General features: G+C 45.6%; 1 protein-coding gene across 1 annotated transcript in view; it reads left to right on the top strand.

Moving 5' to 3' along the window:
- npr1a (natriuretic peptide receptor 1a) overlaps positions 1–20,213 on the top strand; it is a 35,423-nt gene extending 15,210 nt beyond the window's left edge. Inside the window, exons 6-22 of the mRNA XM_071499457.1 lie at positions 3,753–3,847; positions 4,105–4,240; positions 4,492–4,576; positions 13,271–13,391; positions 13,481–13,555; positions 13,650–13,727; positions 14,338–14,442; positions 15,214–15,285; positions 16,407–16,566; positions 17,392–17,547; positions 17,941–18,109; positions 18,376–18,522; positions 18,658–18,781; positions 18,992–19,060; positions 19,309–19,483; positions 19,582–19,680; positions 19,936–20,213. Coding sequence (XP_071355558.1) covers positions 3,753–3,847; positions 4,105–4,240; positions 4,492–4,576; positions 13,271–13,391; positions 13,481–13,555; positions 13,650–13,727; positions 14,338–14,442; positions 15,214–15,285; positions 16,407–16,566; positions 17,392–17,547; positions 17,941–18,109; positions 18,376–18,522; positions 18,658–18,781; positions 18,992–19,060; positions 19,309–19,483; positions 19,582–19,680; positions 19,936–20,078 — 2,009 coding nt within the window. The 3' untranslated portion in view covers positions 20,079–20,213. The remainder of the gene's footprint in view (positions 1–3,752; positions 3,848–4,104; positions 4,241–4,491; positions 4,577–13,270; positions 13,392–13,480; positions 13,556–13,649; positions 13,728–14,337; positions 14,443–15,213; positions 15,286–16,406; positions 16,567–17,391; positions 17,548–17,940; positions 18,110–18,375; positions 18,523–18,657; positions 18,782–18,991; positions 19,061–19,308; positions 19,484–19,581; positions 19,681–19,935) is intronic.
- The last annotated feature ends 534 nt before the right edge of the window (positions 20,214–20,747 follow it).

Raw genomic sequence — 20,747 nt, forward strand, 5'->3', positions numbered from 1 at the left:
TTTTTATTCAGCTTAATTTTCTCAGTTAAACAGCAACAAACGTTTCAGCTCATAGACTGAGACAGAATTAAATCTTCAGTCAGAACAACACAGAGGTTAATACAGAGACACAGGAGCTCTGTCCTCCTCTGTCTCTCTTGTTGTGGTTCCAGAGTTTGAACATTTCAGTGTTGATGCAGACGTCAGTTAGTTTGAACATATTTCAGTTTATAGATCATCTGATTAATTCAACTCCTGATCAGTGACTTTTCCAATCAGATATTGATTCTCCAGCTGATCCTGTTGTGTCGAGACCAGCAGGAGGAAACAGGCTGTGGGACTGAGAGAGGTGATGGTTCTGATAAACAGGCTGCTCTATATTGAATTGTGCTGCTTTTATCCCACGACACACACCCTGACACACACTCTGTGGTCATTAATCACTGGGCATGTGCGTCAGAGGGGGATGGATGGATGGATGGACATAAACAAGAGTGAGCGATGGAGAAAAAACATGATGTAAGAGGAGGAAGAGGAGGAGGATAAAGAAGGGATAATGAGAAAACATGTTTGCAGTTTAAATGATGGAGGGATGAGGAAATTAAAGGATACAGATAATTTTCATTCTTGATTAATCAGTTGATTATTGCTTTTTTGTTTGTTTTTTTTATTTCAAAATCAGCAACTTTACATACATATTCACAGTTTTCTTATCATTTACATTTTTTCAACCATATCAGTGTGGTTTCTAATGATTTAACAAGGTTAAACAGAATAAATCTGATGCACAAAAAATGCACAACTTATATACATAAACAAATGTCAAGCGACAACATAGATGAATGGAAAAAAGAATGCAAAAGAGAGAAAAGAGAGAAAAAAAAGGGAATAGCAGGGCTCCATCTTTTGATGAATACATCTCTCTGCAGTCTCAAGGAGTATGTTATTTGTTCCATATGGTAAATTTCCCATACCTTCTCAGCCCACATATTATATGTTGGGGGGTCAAGTTTTAACCATTTAATTGTGATGCATTTCATTGCTGCTGTTAGTAATATATGTAAAATATATGTTTTGCCTGTTCCCTCTAAGCCAACTGGTGTTAAACCCAGTAGTGCCAGTCTTGGATCTTTTGTTAAGTTTTGGTGAAATACTACTTTGAGAGCCTCAAATACCTCTTTCCAAAACATGTCTAGTTTTGGACATGTCCAAAATATGTGGGTTCAGTTGCCAATTTGTGTACCGCATTTTCTCCAACATACATTTGAGTATGTTGGACCCATTTTTGCCACAGTTTCTGGTGTTTGGAAAAATCTCATTATTATCTTCCATTTGAATTCCCTCCACGTATTTGAGTTGGTTACTACATGTGCTTCATTGCATATATCTTCCCACTTGTCATGTGGTATGACTATGTTCATCTCCATTTCCCCTCTCCTTTTTATCTGTAGTGTATTGTCTGAAGACATGTCTAGAAATGTACAATACAATATAATGTTTTATTAGGAAATTTCTTAATTGTAAATATCAAAAGAAATCTGTGTTAGGGAGATTTAAAGCTGCCTTCCTTATGGAGTTGGTGTAATTTAGTCCACGATCTGCCTGTTTTCTAAAGCCTGCATCTATGTGGGAGGGCATGAAATCCTTTATGAATTCAATATGGGTTAGTGCAGAGATCAATTTAGGCAATCCAAATGACAATTTTATTTTCCTCCAAGTTTGTAATGTGACACTAGTCCACTCTCCCATTTGAATTCCCCCTAAGGGCGTGCCTAGGAAAGGCAAGGCCTGTATGGGCATAAAACATAAACTTTTTTCTATCTCAAGCCATTGAGTACCCGAAAGATCACAAATCCATATTATTATGTTTTAACTGTGCAGCCCAAAAATAATATCTTAGGTTTCAGAGATGAGCATCCATGTAGTTTAGGAAGTTTCAATGTTTTTAGTCTGATTCTTGCTCCCTTGCCGTATATAACAATGAGCCTGTTCAATCGATCAGATGTGGTTTTAGGGATATCAATAGGAAGCATCTGAAATGGATATAAAAGTTTGGGCAGTACATTCATGCATACACTTTCAATACGGCCAAGCAGAGACAAAGGAAGAGCTGACCATCGCTCTAAATCCTTAGTAATGTTTTGGATTATGATTCTAAAATTAACATCATACAATTTATCTAGCAATGAGGGGATTTGAATGACTAGATATTTATGCCATCTTTTGGTCATTTGAATCCACTCTGGAGTTTGATCGCTTGCGGTATTGGACGTCCTATATCCATAGCCATTGTTTTGTCTACATTCACTTTATACCCTGAGAAGTACCCAAATTTGGAGATAGGGTCCTTTAAATGTGGAATTGTTGTAACAGGTTCAGCCAGGTATAAAAGCACATCATCTGTATACAATGATAATTTATGTTGTTCTTCATTTATTGTCAGCCCCTTTATGTTATTGTTATCTCTTATAAGTTGTGCGAGTGGTTCCATACTGATATCAAACAGCAGAGGTGGCAAAGAGCAGCCCTGTCTACACCCGCATTCAAGAACAAATCGATCTGATAAAAAATAATTTACTTAAACAGCGGCTTGAGGATTAGAATATAGTATTTGTACCCGCTTTACCCAAGTTTGGTCCAAAATGGAATCGTTTCAATGCTTGAAACAGGTATTTCCAAGAAACTCACTCAAACGCCTTTTGGGCAATCATTGATTCCTCCTCCTCTACTTTTGGATGGGTCATTAGATTTAGTAATCTCCTGATGTTATCACCATAATATCTTCCAGCAATGAACCCAGTCTGGTCAGGGTGAATGATTTGTGAGATAACTTTGCTGACTAAGATGGCTGTATTCAGGAGTGATATGGGCCAATATGACTGACAGTTGGTGGGGTCCTTACCTTCCTTGTGTATTACGGCTATTGTTGCATCCCTCCAGGAAGGGTCCATGGTTCCAGATTGTAGCCCATGATGATATGTGTTCAGCAGCAAGGGTGATATTTTATCTTTAAATGTTTTGTAAAATTCAGTCATCTGGTCCAGGGCTTTTATTGTTTTTCAGAGTTCAGATTTCTGATTCTCTAATGGGTTCGTCCAGTTCTTTTGCCATTGACTCAGACAGCTCCTTTAATTTTATATCTTTAAAGAATTGTTGCAATTCATTATCATTCGTACACATGTCCGTATTCTTGTACAGAGATTTATAAATTTCTGTGAATGTGTGTGAGATCTCATCGGGTTTTGTAAGTATCAAGTTATCAGTGAATCTGTTTTTATGAGACTGTCATTGGTTCACTGCAGTTCAAGGTGGAAACACTCAGTCATGGTGTTGACTGAGTTTTTTCACTCATCATGTGTCTTTATTATATGAAAACATCATGTGGACGTTAACGAGGTGAAACAGCTGATCTTCATCAGAGGGGCTTTAACTTCATGTTTGACAGAACTTTAATCAATAACTGGATCCATTTATCCATTTTTAAATTTGTAAAACAGGGGTGACCTGATAGCCAAGTGGTTAGGGCATATACCACATGAGCACAGATGCTCTTAGCAGGCGAGTTGCCAGTTTGACTCCCGACTAGCCTGACTCTTTCCTGCATGTCATTCCCCCTCTCTCTGCTTCTTTCCTGTCACTCTCTGCTGTCTTATCTAATAATAAAGGCACAAAATGCCCAAAAATATCTAGGAAAAAAAAAAAAAAGACAAACACACAGACACGTGTACAGACACAGGACAGCTGATATGATGTTGTGTGTTGTGTGTCTGCAGGAGTGATGGGTGTGGTGGAGATGGACGAGTTTGGGGACAGACAGGTGGACTTTGCCATATGGGACATGACAGACGTTGACTCTGGAGAGTTTCAGGTAAAAACAGCTGACTCATGGTGTCATCAGCATGATGTAACACACCTGAGAGCAGGAACTGAGAGCAGCATCACTGACAGGTGTGGGTGGGTGTGGTCACAGGTGTGCTCTGTTGCACATGTAACCACACCCAACAGTGATGTCACAGTGTACTGCATTACATCACTGCAGCCAGGTGAGAAGTTAAACCACTGGACAGGTGCAGGTTGGTTCAGCCCAGGTATTACTGTATTTCTGTTGTGTGTGTGTGTGTTCAGGTGGTGTGTGTGTACAACAGCAGTACGAAACAGCTGGTCATGCAGAGTGGGCGGAGTTTCCAGTGGCCAGGCGGAGCTCCACCTCCAGATATCCCAGAGTGTGGCTTCAAGAATGACAAACCAGCCTGTCTCACACGTACGAACACACACCCACAGACTCACCTCAGTTCTCTGGTAGTGTAAGGACACTCAGTTACATCATCCACTCCTGGCCCTGCCCACAACCTTCACCTAAACCAGGTTCAAACTTTGATGCTACAACAGGTCTGAACCCTCCAACGTCCCTGAAGAGAAAAGGGTCAAAGATGTCCTCACTGTACCAAACATGTCCACTGTTAAAAACCGTCCCAACTGTCTTTACTCAGTGAACTGTTCCTCTGTCTCCAGGTACAGTGTCCATGCAACAGATGGTTGCCATAGTGATGTGCTTCGTCTTTGTCATCATCGTTACCGTGACCGTCTTCATATACAGGTGAGACACACACTCACACGTTTGTTATTGTGAGGACTCTTATGAACAGTTTTCTGACCAAAGTGGGGACGAAGACGTCCTTACAAGGTCTAACACTTAGACTGGTCCTCACAAAGACAGACAGACAGGAACACTCACAAACAAACACACACACACACACACTTTGTGGTGGTTTGAGCTCACAGCACCTCTCTTTCTCTCTCTCTCTCTCTCTCTCTCTTTCTCTCTTCTTTTTACTTTTTCTTTTCTGTCATTTATTTCTTCATCCCTCTGTCCTCTCTACTTGTCAACCTCTGTCCTTTTCTTTTCATACACCCTCTCTCTCTCTCTCTCTCTCTCTCTCTCATAATAGAGAGATCACAGTGAGGCCCAGAATGAAGGATGGATGGATGTAGATAAAGAGAAGGATAAACACAGCTCTGACTGTTGTTATCTTTTCCTGTCCATCCGTCCATCTCTTCTCGCGTACTCTCTCTGTTGAACAGATGGATAAAGGTGTCTTAGAATCCCTGATTGACAGGGCGAGATAACAAATTAAAGTCTGCTCTGATTGGCTCAGAGTTTGAAGCTGGATTCTTCTCATTTTTCCTTTTATTTCCATCATCAATAAAATACAAAAATATAATGAGTCTGATCATCAGGGATCATCAGGGAAGTATTCTTTCCACATTTCATTGTCTACTCTCACGTCTGCGCTTTTCCTACAACACTAAACACTGATGATCAACTCAAGCCCTGTCTGACCCCACCCACTGCACCACCCTTCAATGTCGAGTCCTCACTTTGTAAAACGAGTCCTCACGTTGTAAAATGAGTCCTTTTTTTGAAAGCAAGTCCTCACTATCTAAATCAAGACACTAAAGACCTTGAGGACTTCACTGAAACAGGACAAACACTAACCCCTGTATGGGCAGTTGGGTATTAATTAGTACTGTTTGTAGGTACAAAGATTGTTTAGACATTAGATTAGAAGAAAATCATCATCTTAAAATAATGAAATAACTTCTGCATGATTTGATTAGTTTAGATCTGAATTGTGTGTCTGTGGATGTGTGTAGATGAAACTTGTTTAATCTGCTTTATAATATTTTATTTCAATAAATCATCAACACTTTTAGACACTGACAGTTTATGGTGAAGATGTTTCTCTTCAGACTTCCTGTCATCTTCAGTCTGTTCATCAAAATTAATAAATTCTTTTGGTTCTGATCCAGATGTTTGCTGTTGACGATCAGTGTCTCACAGTTGTAACATGTTAAAGTGCCTGTGGTTATGACCACAGTGACTTCCAGTGTTATTAGTGATGGAAGGTTAATAACACTTACTGAGGTTATTCTGAGGTTATTAACAAAGTAGTTTGGGTCAGGATTGAGACACAGAGCTTCTCTACCACACCAGCACTCAGGAACAACGTCCTCTTTGACGGAGATTCAGAAGGTTTTTATCTGACAGAAGTTCAGCCCCAGTGGAGTGGCCCCTGGGTCTGACAACAACTACTGAGAATCCTGGTGGTCTGGAAGAGGGAGAAGGTGGTGGTTGTTCAGAGAGAGTCTGGATTTAAGGGACCACTAAATGGCTCATTCCTCTCTTCTACATCTAAGTCTTCAAAGATGGCGTCACAGTCAGGTCGGGAGCAGGTGGAGGACAGAAGGTGGTAAAACAGCTGCTTGGATCTGTGGCACCTGGATGGGCAGGGCTCAGTGGTCTGGAAGATTCAATTCAATTCAATTCAATTCAATTTTATTTGTATAGCGCCAAATCATAATAAACATTATCTCAAGGCACTTTACAGGGTCAGGTCAAGACCTTACTTTGTTACAGAAAAAAACCCAACAGTTCCCACAACGAGCAAGCGCTTGGTGACAGGGGGGAGGAAAAACTCCCTTTAACAGTAAGAAACCTCCAACAGAACCGGGCTCAGGGTGGGCGGCCGTCTGCCTCGACCGGTTGGGTTTAGGAGAAGATAGAAAGAGGGGGAGGGGGAGGAGACGGGAGAGAAGAGAGAGAGAGAGAGAGACCAGGAACAGCTGTGTCGGTAATGGTGTTATCAATAATAATGACAGGTAACAGTGGTTAATAGTAAAGATGAGTAGTGGTGGATCTGGATCCTGCTGCTCCAGAGGCAGAGAGACCTGCAGAATGAGGACAGAGAGAGGGAGAGAGAGGAGAAGCACAAACTACAGAGGAGAGAAAAAAATACAAAGTTAATAGCATAAAGGAATTGAGAGAGAGAGAGCGAGAGACAGAGATAGAGAGAGCGCCCAGTGCATCATGGGAATCCCCCAGCAGTCTAGCTCTATAGCAGCATAGCTAAGGGATGGGCCAGGACATACCTGAGCCAGCCCTAACTATAAGCTTTACTAAACAGGACAGTTTTAAGCCTGATCTTAAAGGTAGAGAGGGGGTCTGCCTCCTGAACCCACACTGGGAAAATAGGGAAGTATAAGCTCTCCAAGGTACGATGGTGCCTGACCGTTAATGGCTTTGTAGGTGAGGAGGAGGATTTTAAATTCTATCCTGGATTTTACAGGGAGCCAATGCAGAGAGGCTAACACAGGAGAGATGTGATCTCGTTTCCTAGTTCCTGTCAGTACTCGTGCTGCGGCATTCTGGATCAATTGGAGGCTTTTTACTGCATTTTTGGGACATCCTGACAATAAAGAGTTACAGTAGTCCAGTCTTGAGGTAACAAATGCATGAACTAGTTTTTCAGCATCCTTTAGACACAGAATGGGTCTGATTTTAGCAATATTGCGCAGGTGGAAGAAGGCTGTCCTAGAGACTTGCTTTATATGTGAAGTAAAGGACAAGTCCTGGTCAAAAATGACACCAAGGTTTCTGACTGTAGCACTGGAGGACGAGGTGATGTCATCCAGAGTCAGTATATTATCACATAGTGTATCTCTGAGGTGTTTTGGGCCAATTACAATAACTTCAGTTTTGTCTGAATTTAAGAGTAAGAAATTCAGAATCAGAATCAGAATCAGAATCAGTTTTATTGCCAAGTATGTTTTCACATACAAGGAATTTTTTCTGGTGATTGGTGCAATTGATCAGCAACAGTGGGGCTCTCTAGCCTTGTTGATGAGGCTAATAGCAGATGGGAAAAAGCAATTTTTGTGGCGAGAGGTTTTGGTCCTGAAGGACCGCAGCCTCCTGCCAGAGGGGAGTGTCTCAAAGAGTTTGTGTCCAGGGTGGGAGGAGTCAGCTACAATCTTCCCTGCACGCCTCAGAGTCCTTGAGGCGTACAGGTCCTGGAGGGACGGAAGATTGCAGCCAATCACCTTCTCAGCAGAGTGGATGATACGCTGCAGTCTGTTATTGTCCCTCTCCGTGGCAGCAGCGTACCAGATGGTGATGGAGGAGGTGAGGATGGACTCAATGATGGAGGAGTAGAAGTTCACCATCATAGTCCTTGGCAGGTTGAACTTCTTCAATTGCCTCAGGAAATACATCCTCTGCTGAGCTTTTTTGATGAGGGAGCTGATGTTTAGCTCCCATTTGAGATCCTGTGTGATGGTGGTTCCCAAGAAGCGAAAATGCTCCACGGTAGCCACGGGGGAGTCACACAGGGAGATGGGGGTGGGTGGGGCTGGGCTCTTCCTGAAGTCCACTATCATTTCCACTGTCTTCAGAGCGTTTAGCTCTAGGTTGTTCTGCCTGCACCAGGTCACCAGACGCTCAGTCTCCCACCTGTAGGCAGACTCATCGCCATCAGAGATGAGTCCAATGAGAGTGGTGTCGTCTGCAAACTTCAGGAGCTTGACAGACTGATGGCTGGAGGTGCAGGTGTTGGTGTACAGGGAGAAGAGCAGAGGAGAAAGAACGCAGCCTTGCGGGGATCCAGTGCTGATGGTCTGGGAGTCAGACACGTGCTTTCCTAGCTTCACGTGCTGCCTCCTGTCAGACAGGAAGTCGGTGATCCACCTGCAGGTGGAGTCAGGCACGCTCAGCTGGGAGAGCTTGTCCTGCACCAGAGCCGGGATGATGGTGTTGAAGGCAGAGCTGAAGTCCACAAACAGGATCCTGGCATAGGTCCCTGAGGAGTCCAGGTGCTGGAGGATGAAATGGAGAGCCACGTTGACGGCGTCATCTACAGACCTGTTGGCTCTGTAGGCGAACTGCAGGGGGTCCAGGAGTGGGTCAGTGATGGATTTGAGATGGGACAGGACAAGGCGCTCAAATGATTTCATGACCACAGAGGTCAGGGCAATGGGTCTGTAGTCATTTAGTCCTGTGGGCCTTGGTTTTTTGGGGACAGGGATGATGGTGGAGGATTTGAAGCAGGCTGGCACGTGGCAGGTCTCCAGTGAGGTGTTGAAGATGTCCGTGAACACTGGAGACAGCTGATCAGCACAGTGCTTCAGGGATGATGGAGAGACAGAGTCAGGACCGGCTGCTTTGCGGGGGTTCTGCTTCTTAAAAAGCCTGTTGACATCTCTCTCCAGGATAGAGAGAGACGTTCCTTTGGTAGGGGAGGAGGGGGGTTCTGATGTGGCTCTGATGTGGAGGTTAGTGTCAGGCTTGTCCCACTGTCTTTCAAAGCGGCAGTAGAACTCATTCAGATCGTTGGCCAGACGGAAGTCATTAATGGAGTGGGGGGGTTTAGGTTTGTAGTTTGTTATCTTTCTGAGCCCTTTCCAGACAGAAGCAGAGTCATTGGCTGAGAACTGGAGCTGAAGTTTCTCAGAGTACAGTCGTTTAGCTTCTCTCACCGCCTTGCTAAACCTGCACTTGGACTCTTTAAACCTGTCCCTGTCCCCACTCCTGAAAGCTTCCTCCTTTTGCCTCCTGAGCTGACTGAGCTGAGCTGTGAACCAGGGTTTGTCATTGTTATAACTCACCCTGGTGCGTGATGGGATACAGCAGTCCTCACAGAAGCTGATGTATGACGTCACAGCCTCTGTGAACTCATCCAGACTGTTGGAAGCAGTCCTGAACACCTCCCAGTCAGTGCAGTCCAAACATGCCCGCAGATCCTCTATGGCTTCACTGCTCCACTGCTTTGATGTCTTCGCAACAGGTTTACACAGTTTTAGTTTCTGCCTGTATGTGGGAATCAGGTGGACCATGACATGGTCAGAGTGGACCAGTGCAGCCCGGGGGACGGCGTGATAAGCACCACTGATTGTGGGGTAACAGTGGTCCAGAGTGTTCCCCTCTCTGGTCGGGCAATTAACAAACTGTCTGTATTTGGGCAGTTCATGACTGAGGTCACCTTTGTTAAAGTCACCAAGGACAATAACTACGGAGTCCGGGTTGGTCTGCTCCACACACAGTATCTGGTCTGCGAGCGCCCGCTGTGCCTCCTGCACGTTTGCCTGTGGTGGGATGTAAACACCGACCAGGATGAATGAGGTGAACTCACGGGGGGAGTAGAAGGGCCTGCAGTTTATGATGAAAGTCTCCAGGTCAGGAGAACAGTGCTGCAGGATCACTGTCACGTCTTTGCACCAGCCACTGTTTGCATAAAAGCAGATTCCTCCACCTTTGGTTTTGCCGGACAGCTCTGTGTGGCGATCCGCTCTGAAGAGCTGGAAGCCGGCCAGCTCCAGCGCAGAGTTCGGAATCGATCCACACAGCCACGTCTCCGTGAAGCACAGAACGGAAGATGAAGAAAAGTCTCTGTTCTTCTGCAACAGTAGCTGAAGTTCATCCAGTTTGTTGGGCAGTGAACGCACATTGGAGAGAAAGATACCTGGGAGCGGTGTGCGGAGTCCGCGCCGGCGGAGACGCGCAAGCGCACCGGCACGTTTTCCTCTCCTCCGGCGTTTCACTGTGAGAGCAACGGTCAGTGACCTCTGACCAAAATGTCCAATAATTCCACAGATGAGTCGAGAAAAGTAGGAAAAAAATCCACTGGAGTTGTTTCTCTGATATTAATGAGCTCTTCTCTGGTGAAAGAGCTCCGGAAACCAAAGCAGAAAACTGGATTTATAAAGAAAATAAGGCAAAAAAATGCGCACCAAAACACCAAGGCAGCCATCCGCGGCGCCATGGCAACAGAATTTTGCTGGTCATCCAGGTTTTTATGTCCTTAAGACACACCTGAAGCTTGGCTACCTGGTTAGTCTCACCTGGCTTCATGGATAAGTACAGCTGGGTGTCATCTGCGTAACAATGGAAATTCATCTGGTGCCTCCTAATAATGTTTCCCAGAGGAAGCATATATAGACTGAAGAGCATTGGTCCTAGCACAGAACCTTGTGGAACTCCATGACTAACTTCTGTGATGATAGAGGAGTCATTATTAACATGAACAAACTGGAGTCTATCTGACAGATATGACTTAAACCAGCTTAGTGTGGTTCCTTTGATGCCGACCATATGTTCTAGTCTCTGTAATAAAATCTTATGATCGATGGTGTCAAATGCAGCACTAAGATCTAGTAGGACAAGCACAGAGACAAGTCCATTGTCTGAGGCTATGAGGAGATCATTGGTAACCTTAACCAGAGCTGTTTCTGTGCTATGATGGACTCTAAAACCTGACTGAAAATCTTCAAACAAACCATTCCTGTGCAAATAATCACATAACTGGTTTGCAACAACCTTCTCAAGGATTTTGGAAATAAAGGGGAGGTTGGATATAGGTCTATAATTGGCTAAAACATCTGGATCAAGAGTACCAAGATATGATATTGTTCTAGAGAAGAGGAGACAACACATGGTCCAGGTCCAGGTACAGTATGAGCAACAGAGGAGGAAGTGGGATGGTTCTCAAGATGGCATCCACCATGGCTGATGTCCCTGCGTACTCCTTCTGCAACCGTCTCTGTTTGTTTGTCTTACTCTTTGTTTTAAAGTGAGCTGTCTGAAAGACTACTGCCCCGTTGCATTGACTCGTGATTAAATGCTTTGAAAGGATCATCATGAGCCGTATTCAGACATTCATACCGACACAATAGATTCCTTACAGTTTGCATACAGACCAAACAGGTCAACAGAGGACACAGTCAACACAGTTCTCACTCACCTGGAGAGCAAGGACTGCTATGCCCGCCTGCTGTTTATTGATTACAGCTTGGCTTTTAATGCTGTGATACCAGCTAAGCTCACCAGCAAGCTCTCCACTCTAGGTGTGCCACCTACCCTCTACAACTGGGTCATGGACTCCCCGGCTCAGGAACAACATTTCCAGTACAATAATCATAAATACAGGAATCCCACAAGGCTGTGTACTGAGTCCCATGCTGCACTCGCTCTTCATTCATGACTGGATCGCTTCCCAAAATAACACCAGCATTATTACATTCGTGGACGATACCACCGTCATTGGCCTGATCTTTGGTGGTGATGAGTCAGCGTATGGGAGGGAGGTGGCTGACTTTGTGAAATAGAGTCAGGACAATAATCTCTCTCTTAACACCAGCAAAACAAAGGAGACGATTCTTGACACACAGAGGAGGAAAGGACAGCACCCACCATTGCAGATTGTTGGGAATAAGGTGGAGAGGGTGGCCACATTCAAATTTCTGGGCATTACAATCTCTGAGGATCTCTCTTGGGCCCACAACATCACAGACCTAGCGGGAGAAGGCTGAGGAAGTTCGGCATGCCAACCACCATCCTCAGCACCTTCTATAGATGCACAAGTGAGAGCATCCTCACCCACTCCATCACAGTCTGGTTTGAGAGCAGCACAGCTCGGGACCGTAAGGCTCTACAACAGGTCCATAACATCATTGAGGACACTACTCATCCACAACACAAACTGTTCACGCTGCTGCCATCAGGGAGACACTACAAAAGCTTCGCAGCAAGAACTACAAGATCAAAAGACAGTTTTTTCTCTCAGGCCATCAGGCTTGTTATTAAAACCCATCCACTGCCCATCCCCCAACACTGAAGGTTGTTTGGAGGGGTAAATGAATTAATTTATTAATCATAACGCAGGTTTTAGCACAGAACTTGCACAATTTAGCATGCTTGCACTTTGTTTTTGTTTTTTTTGTTTTTGTTTTACTGTTGTACTTGTTTTTTATATTTCTGCACTTTTTTTATAGTTTCAACTTTTGTACTTTTGTTTGCACTTTTTAATCTTGTCCTTTGCTGCTATATGTTTGTCCTTTGGTGCTATATGTCTCAGGTTGCCAGAGGTCTCACAGAATAAGAATTTCATTGTAAGTTGTCATATGTACCAGAGACAACATCTCTCTGACATGTATCTGGAGTGTCCTTTCAGTTTGTTCTGTCCTTCCAGCAACCTGACTGGAGTCTGACAGAAACACCGTCATACCCAGTGTCCCAGAAAAGGATCCACACTGAGTCAGTGTCTAAACTGAACTTTTTCTGGACTGATGTTCTGGCTGGTTTTAGTTTCAGACTGAGGCTATGTCCTCACAAATACATCTTCATTTTAAAACTGTTCTATGGTGAAAGGTGAGACCAAAGATTCTTGGACTGTTACTGAATGGTCAGTAGAATAAGGTGGTCAGGAAATGGTCATGTGATCGGAGCATGATGAATCAGGGAGGGCAGACTTCATGACATCACAGCGGCTGTGAAGGACTCAGGGCCCCCACTGTGAACTGTGTCTCTGTCTCACTGTTTGACTCACTCATCACTTTCTTGATTATCCTCTCCCTCACCTTTCTCTTTGTTTCCCTCTACCCCACTTCTTTTAAAATCACACACACACACACACACACACACACACACACACACACTCTTGTTTTCCTGTCTGTTGAACAGGAAGTTGAAGCTGGAGAGCGAGCTGGCAGCCCAGCTGTGGAGAGTTTTCTGGGACGACGTCCAGATGTGCAACTTGGATAAAGTCCTGAGGAGAGCCTGCAGCCGACTCACCATGTCTCTGGTAACAGAAAACACAGGATAATTCATTTAAGATGGTTTCCACTAATGACTGACTGGACTCATTACAACAGACTCACTCTGTCTCTGCAGAAAGGATCCAACTATGGCTCCCTAATGACCATGGAGGGAAACTTCCAGATCTACACTAAAACTGGATACTGCAAGGTCTGACCCTGCCTTACACCTGACAACAAACACCTGACACACTCCACTTACCTACAACAGGTGTGGTAATCTTACTGATTACGTCTCTTTGCAGGGCAATCTGGCAGCCATCAAGTACATCAACAAGAAACGTATCGAACTGACCAGAAAGGTTCTGTTTGAACTGAAACATGTAAGCAGTCAGTTTATTTACCAACCAACCAACCGAACATAAAGTTGACTTAACTGATTAATCTCCTACCCCCTGCTGACCTACAGACTGACCACTGTACTGGTCTACGAATGAGGGTTCAGCACAGAGAGTCTAGTTTGGTGGATCACTGTCCTGTTTGGAGGATGTTAGTCTTGGAGGGATTTGAACCTATTGACCAACAAACCTATACCAAGGAACCTTCCACCAAGATACAGACCACTGACTGACCTGCCCAACAACAGACCTGCCGACTTATCTACCCATACACCAATCGACCTACCTGTCGTCCTCCCTACCTACTCACCTACTGACTGACATTAGTAACTACCAATGAACCTACCTACCTTCTAACTCTTTACCTACCTATTCACCCTCCTTCCCTCCTGACCTACATACCTCCTTTTCTGGAGCATTAGTACCTTGTCTGCAAGATGTTGAGGGTCTTGGTGGGGTTGGTACCTACCTACCTACTGACAAACTTATCACTGACCTACCTTCTCATGTTGACCACTGAGAGTCTAATGTTCAGTGCTTTGCATGTAGGATGATGGTTTGGTGGGATTTTAACCAGCAGTCTGTGTTCCTGCAGATGCGTGACGTTCAAAACGAGCACCTGACCCGTTTCATCGGGGCGTGCATTGATCCGCCGAACATGTGCATCATCACAGAGTACTGCCCCAGAGGCAGTCTACAGGTACCACACAGCCAGCTCCATCCACCTCCGTGAACCCTGTGTGACCACCTATCAACCACCTTTTTCCTTGGTGACCCACGACCATCTTAATAATTAATTGTCTGTGAAATCTTTTATGCATCTCCGTCCGTCAACTCTCTATTCTCCTCTACCAACCTTTTCATACCCTCCTATACCCTTTTCATCCCCATATCTCCTCTCCAGCCCGTCTCCTATCAGGTCTCTGGACCTCATCATTAATGTACAGCTCTGACTCTATGTCCTTCTGTAAACTCATCAACCCACTGTACTTCCTGTGTTAATCATCAGCTCCATGTATCTTTGCTGCTCCAACATTCCTCCATCTCTCTACCTCTCAGTTACACTTATCTGTCAGTGCTGTAACCTAGCAACCTCCCAGCATGGTAACCTAGCAACATGAGAACACATGTCAGCATGCTGTAAGGTTGATGTGGGTGGCGTGGGGTTTGGATTGTTGCCAGATGACCGCTGGATCTCACCAAGAGTAGCTCAGGTGGTTTGAGTTATTTTGTTCTCTGAGAGGACGAAGACGTTTCCAGCGTGGACATCCACAGATACAGTGACACCTCCACACTGTCTCCTCATTTCAACACTCAGTCTGATTCTGACCTTTGAGTGACAGTGATCAGCTGCACCAATAACAGTCGAGTACATAAATAATATTTTATTAACATATAAACAGTGTTTCATTGGTTGAGGAGAGGTCAGCTGCTTTTTGTAGAAAGACGAACGTGTGTATTTATCTTCCAGGACCTGATGGAGAGCGAAGGTATCACTCTGGACTGGATGTTCAGATACTCTCTCATCACTGACATCGTCAAGGTAACAACCTGAGGGCGGGACACAACAGCGGTGGGTGGAGGCTTACAGAGAATAGCCTCGTTTCCATGGAGACAATGACACTGACTTAACTTTCACTTCACAGTCAAGTCAAGTCAAGTCAATTTTTATTTATATAGTGCCAAATCACAACAGAAGTTATCTCAATGCTCTTTCCAAATGGAGGAGGTCTAGATCTTCTCTTCATTGTATGAGAAAGAGACCCAACAACTCTCGAAAAGCACCACCATCGCTTTATTGATCTGATCACCTGTCAAGCAAACATGAGGAGGACATGAGTAGCTGAATTTTATCTTTTTGAGAATCCACATCCAGAGCATCAGACAACACTGCACAACATGAATAAGGACAGAAAAATCACAAGTACACAAAAATAACAACAAAAACGCCTGTGAACATATTTACCTGTTTCTTACAGGAGACACAAGATGAAGGAAAAAAACAACTTTCACATTCCTCGTTATCGTTTAGAGAATGTTTCAAAAAGTTTGTTGTGATGTTATTGTTTAAGATCAGTGTTTCAGCCCTGAGGGGCTTATCATCAGGTTTCCTGTATGTTGAAAGACAATGACAACATCTTTAAAACAAACACACAACCTCTTCACAATCCAACTTTAAAAGTCCAGATTTTACTCTGAACCTCTCTTCTGATTGGCTGACTGTTTTCTGAGTCATCCAATAAAAATATCACAGATTTCAGGTAAACACTCAGAGAAACCAAATCCTGCAAGGTTGGATGGTGGGTCCAGGTGGGCAGGGCTTGGGGCGTGGCTGAGGTTGGTGACTGCTTTGTTGTGACATCACAAAGTTCCAGAAGTCCTGACGGCTGGTTTTAAGGCTCAGTTTCTGAATACAGGCTGTGTGCATTTCTCTGTGGACTGAGGCTTTGATACTTTCACAGTATTAATATAATCACAAACACATGGACATCTACCTTTAGACTGGGTGGAGCTTTAAAAACCTTGAGACTGTACAGACCTTTAAGTTTCTCCCATAAATCAAAATAGTACAAACTGTCCTAACAAACGACACTAATGAATAAAGTTCGTTCAGCTGCTGTTTTTGAGTGAAGTTTTTTGATTGATTGTTTTTTTTCTGTCCAGGGTATGGCATTCCTGCATAACAGCGTCATTGTCTCCCACGGTAACCTGAAGTCATCCAACTGTGTGGTCGACAGTCGCTTCGTCTTGAAGATCACTGACTTCGGTCTGGAGAGTCTCCGGACTCCCAGCAGCCCCGAGGATACACACGCTTACTACGCACGTATGACAACATCAACACAAAAACACACACACACACACACACACTGTACCTGTGTGACATCATTACAATCGGCGTGGTTGAATTGAGTGAGTGAATTTCACTGTAAAAACATCAGAGCTTTAATTAAAAACATCGGTAACTGTCCAGATGTTCATGATCACATTTCAAAATAAGAGTACACAGTCAGAGACGTGACGAAAACTGGAACCAGGGTTTGGTTCTGTTCTATCATGGACCACAGTGCTGAAGTGGTCAGGGTGTAGAGGTGCACAGTAGGGCCACAGACCATTCACCAAGAACTGGTCCATGTTCCAGTGACCTTTAACCCCTGCATCGTGTCAGTCAAGGATGACCTTGACACTAAGGTTGTGTCTGAGGTCACTCTCTTATTCCCTCCTCCTTCCTCACTTAGACGGGTCTCTGTGGAGGACGACACACTGAGCTCATCAGTAAAATTTTAAAACACTTGCGGACACTACATGTGTAATATTCTCCGCATCATTTTTCAGTCTTTTACCGCGAGCACAATGCATGAAGGGAAATATTGCTTGGTTCATGACCATCGGTTGTACACTACTTTTTATGATGCATTGTGGGATACTATGAGCCCACAATATAGGGTATAATAATTCTCACTATACATTCAGACAGCACTACAGTGGTGAACTCACTGTTTAGTGGACTATACAGGGAGTAGTGAGTGATTTCAGACACAGTCTTGGTTTTTGAGGGGGGGGTCCTGGTGATCCAGGGGTTTTAGACACATGTAATGTCCCTGCCCTGTACTGTAATCTGTCCACCTCATGTCCCCCTTCCTCCCTGCAGGTAAACTGTGGACGGCTCCAGAGCTGCTGAGGTCAGAGTGCCCCCTCCCCCGGGGGACTCAGAGAGGAGACGTTTACAGCTTCGGGATCATCCTGCAGGAAGTGGCGCTGCTCAGAGGAGTTTTCTACCTGGACTCTCAGTCCCTCAGTCCCAAAGGTCAGAGGTCAGGTGCACTGAGGGGGGGATTTTGGATTGTTGATTTCAGATGTGTGTGTGTGTGTTATTTACATTCCAGTTCGTCAGGTTGACAACACACAGTTGTCATTACAAACACACACACACACAAATGTCAGTTTGTTGTCGTCACTCTGCTCTCAGGTCAGTGTCACAGAAACATGGACTAGTTCAGACCACAGACCAGGTCCAAGCAGGTTTAATCCAGACTGGACTCCTGTCAGGAACATCAGGGAGACGGTTCATATTACCCTGAGTCAGCTGCTGGATCAAACCTGGACTCAGAAACAGGACCTGACTCTGTGCCACACTGTAAGATAACAACAAACCTGCTTTTAAAGATGGTGTTCTTGTGTGCTACCCCCCCTCCCCCAGAGATCATCCAGGCAGTGCGTCAGGGTGGGGTCCCCCCCCTCCGTCCCTCCCTCTGCTTCCACAGTCACAGCGAGGAGCTTGGAGTCCTGATGCAGCGCTGCTGGAGCGAGGAACCCGGAGAACGACCCGACTTCAACACCATCAAGATCCTGCTTAGGAAACAGCACAGGTGGGTGGGGGGTCAGTCATTGAGGAACATCTGGAACATCTGTCTGATAAAGAAATATCTGCATTCATATTCATTATGTCTACTGTCTGTCCTCCTCTCTGTCCTCCTGTCTGTCCTCCTGTCTGTCCTCCTGTCTGTCCACCTGTCTGTCCTCCTCTCTGTCCACCTGTCTGTCCTCCTGTCTGTCCTCCTCTCTGTCCACCTGTCTGTCCACCTGTCTGTCCACCTGTCTGTCCTCCTGTCTGTCCTCCTGTCTGTCTGTTTAGAGGTTATGGTTCAAACATCCTGGACAACCTTCTATCTCGGATGGAGCAGTACGCCAACAACCTGGAGGAGCTGGTGGAGGAAAGAACGCAGGCGTACCATGAGGAGAAACGCAAGGCCGAGGCCTTGCTCTACCAGATACTACCACAGTAATACTGCAGTAATACTGCATCAGCTACTTCATAATACTCTACCAGATACTACCACAGTAACTTTACTGCAGTAATACTGCATCAGCTTCTTCCTAACAGTTTTCAGTAGCACTATGACCTGGTGTGTTTCAGTTCAGTAGCTGAGCAGTTGAAACGAGGTGAGACGGTTCAGGCTGAAGCTTTCGACTCTGTCACCATTTACTTCAGTGACATCGTGGGTTTCACCGCCCTGTCAGCTGAGAGCACGCCGCTGCAGGTCAGTAGAACTCAGTACAACATAATAGAACAGGTTTGTACAGCAGCACATCCTCCATGAGAACATGGGGATCATGTGACAGCTGAAAGTACAAAGGCTCCATCTAGTGGTGTAACATGTTATTACCATAACCAATCAGCTGTTCTGAGCCTGATGATGTAAACGTGTAGATGGGAGGGTTAAAGATGAAACTCTGTTGTTCTTCCTCAGGTTGTGACCTTACTGAATGACCTCTACACCTGCTTCGACGCCATCATCGACAACTTTGATGTTTACAAGGTAACACAGTCGTCAGCGCTCAGTTTCCTGTCTCCACACTTTGTGCTAAGCTATGCTAGCAGTTCACCCCCCTCACCTGAGGTACTGCTTTAACAGTTTGACCCTGCTGTGTCTCACACTCAGTGTCAGTGTGTGTCTCACTGATGTAAATAACTCCTCTCAGCACAGATCTTCTCTGTGGGAGATGCTCTGTAATTCTGTGTTAAAAGTAAAAGGTGAACGTTTGAACTCCTGAACGCTGCCCACAGGTGGAGACCATCGGAGACGCCTACATGGTGGTGTCAGGTCTGCCGGGGAGGAACGGTAAACTCCACGGTCGGGAGGTGGCCCGGATGTCTCTCGCCCTGCTGGACGCCGTCAAGAGCTTCAGGATCCGACACCGACCCAACCAGCAGCTCCGGCTACGCATTGGCATACACAGTGGTCAGTGTGTGTGTGTGTGTGTGTCTGTGTGTGTGTCTGTCTGTCAGTGTGACAGATGGTTGTACAATATCACTGCTTTGTTTTGTGTGTGTGTTCAGGTCCAGTGTGTGCCGGTGTGGTTGGGCTGAAGATGCCCAGGTACTGTCTGTTTGGAGACACAGTCAACACAGCGTCACGTATGGAGTCCAACGGAGAAGGTAACACACACACACACACACACACACACACACACACACACTCTGACTGAAGGTCTGTGGAGGATCAGGGTCCTCCGGAGACTCAGATCTGACAGTTGATTGGATGGTGTTGGTGATGGTCTTCATGTCACAGATAAAGATGAACTGGTAGAAACAGGATGATGTTTTTCTTCTGTGTTCTGTGGAGAACCGTTCTTCTGTTCTCCTGAGAGCCCAGTGTTCACGTTCTCTCATGTTGATGCTGTTTCTCTGCAGCTCTGAAGATTCACGTGTCGGAGGCGACTCGCCAGGTTCTGCAGGAGTTCAGCTGCTTCCAGCTGCAGCTCAGAGGAGAGATCGAGGTGAAGGGGAAGGGACGCATGAGGACATACTGGCTGCTGGGAGAGGACACCAACTGACAGGACAGCTGACGGAGGAGGGGACACCAACTGACAGGACAGCTGACGGAGGAGGGGACACCAACTGACAGGAGAGGACACCTGACGGAGAAGGGGACACCAACTGACAGGAGAGGACACCTGACAGAGAAGGGGACACCAACTGACAGGACAGCTGACGGAGGAGAGGACACCTGACGGAGGAGAGGACACCAACTGACAGGACAGCTGACGGAGGAGGGGACACCAACTGACAGGACAGCTGACGGAGGAGGGGACACCAACTGACAGGAGAGGACACCTGACGGAGGAGAGGACACCAACTGACAGGAGAGGACACCTGATGGAGGAGAGGCCACCAACTGACAGGACAGCTGACGGAGGAGAGGACACCAACTGACAGGAGAGGACACCTGACGGAGAAGGGGACACCAACTGACAGGAGAGGACACCTGACAGAGAAGGGGACACCAACTGACAGGACAGCTGACGGAGGAGAGGACACCAACTGACAGGAGAGGACACCTGACGGAGGAGAGGACACCAACTGACAGGACAGCTGACGGAGGAGAGGACACCAACTGACAGGAGAGGACACCTGACGGAGAAGGGGACACCAACTGACAGGAGAGGACACCTGACAGAGAAGGGGACACCAACTGACAGGACAGCTGACGGAGGAGAGGACAC

Source organism: Trachinotus anak, unplaced genomic scaffold (genome assembly GCF_046630095.1).
Source record: "Trachinotus anak isolate AG129_WGS33_773 ecotype Australia unplaced genomic scaffold, CSIRO_AGI_Tana_v1 ptg000016l, whole genome shotgun sequence".
Taxonomy (NCBI): Eukaryota; Metazoa; Chordata; class Actinopteri; order Carangiformes; family Carangidae; genus Trachinotus; species Trachinotus anak.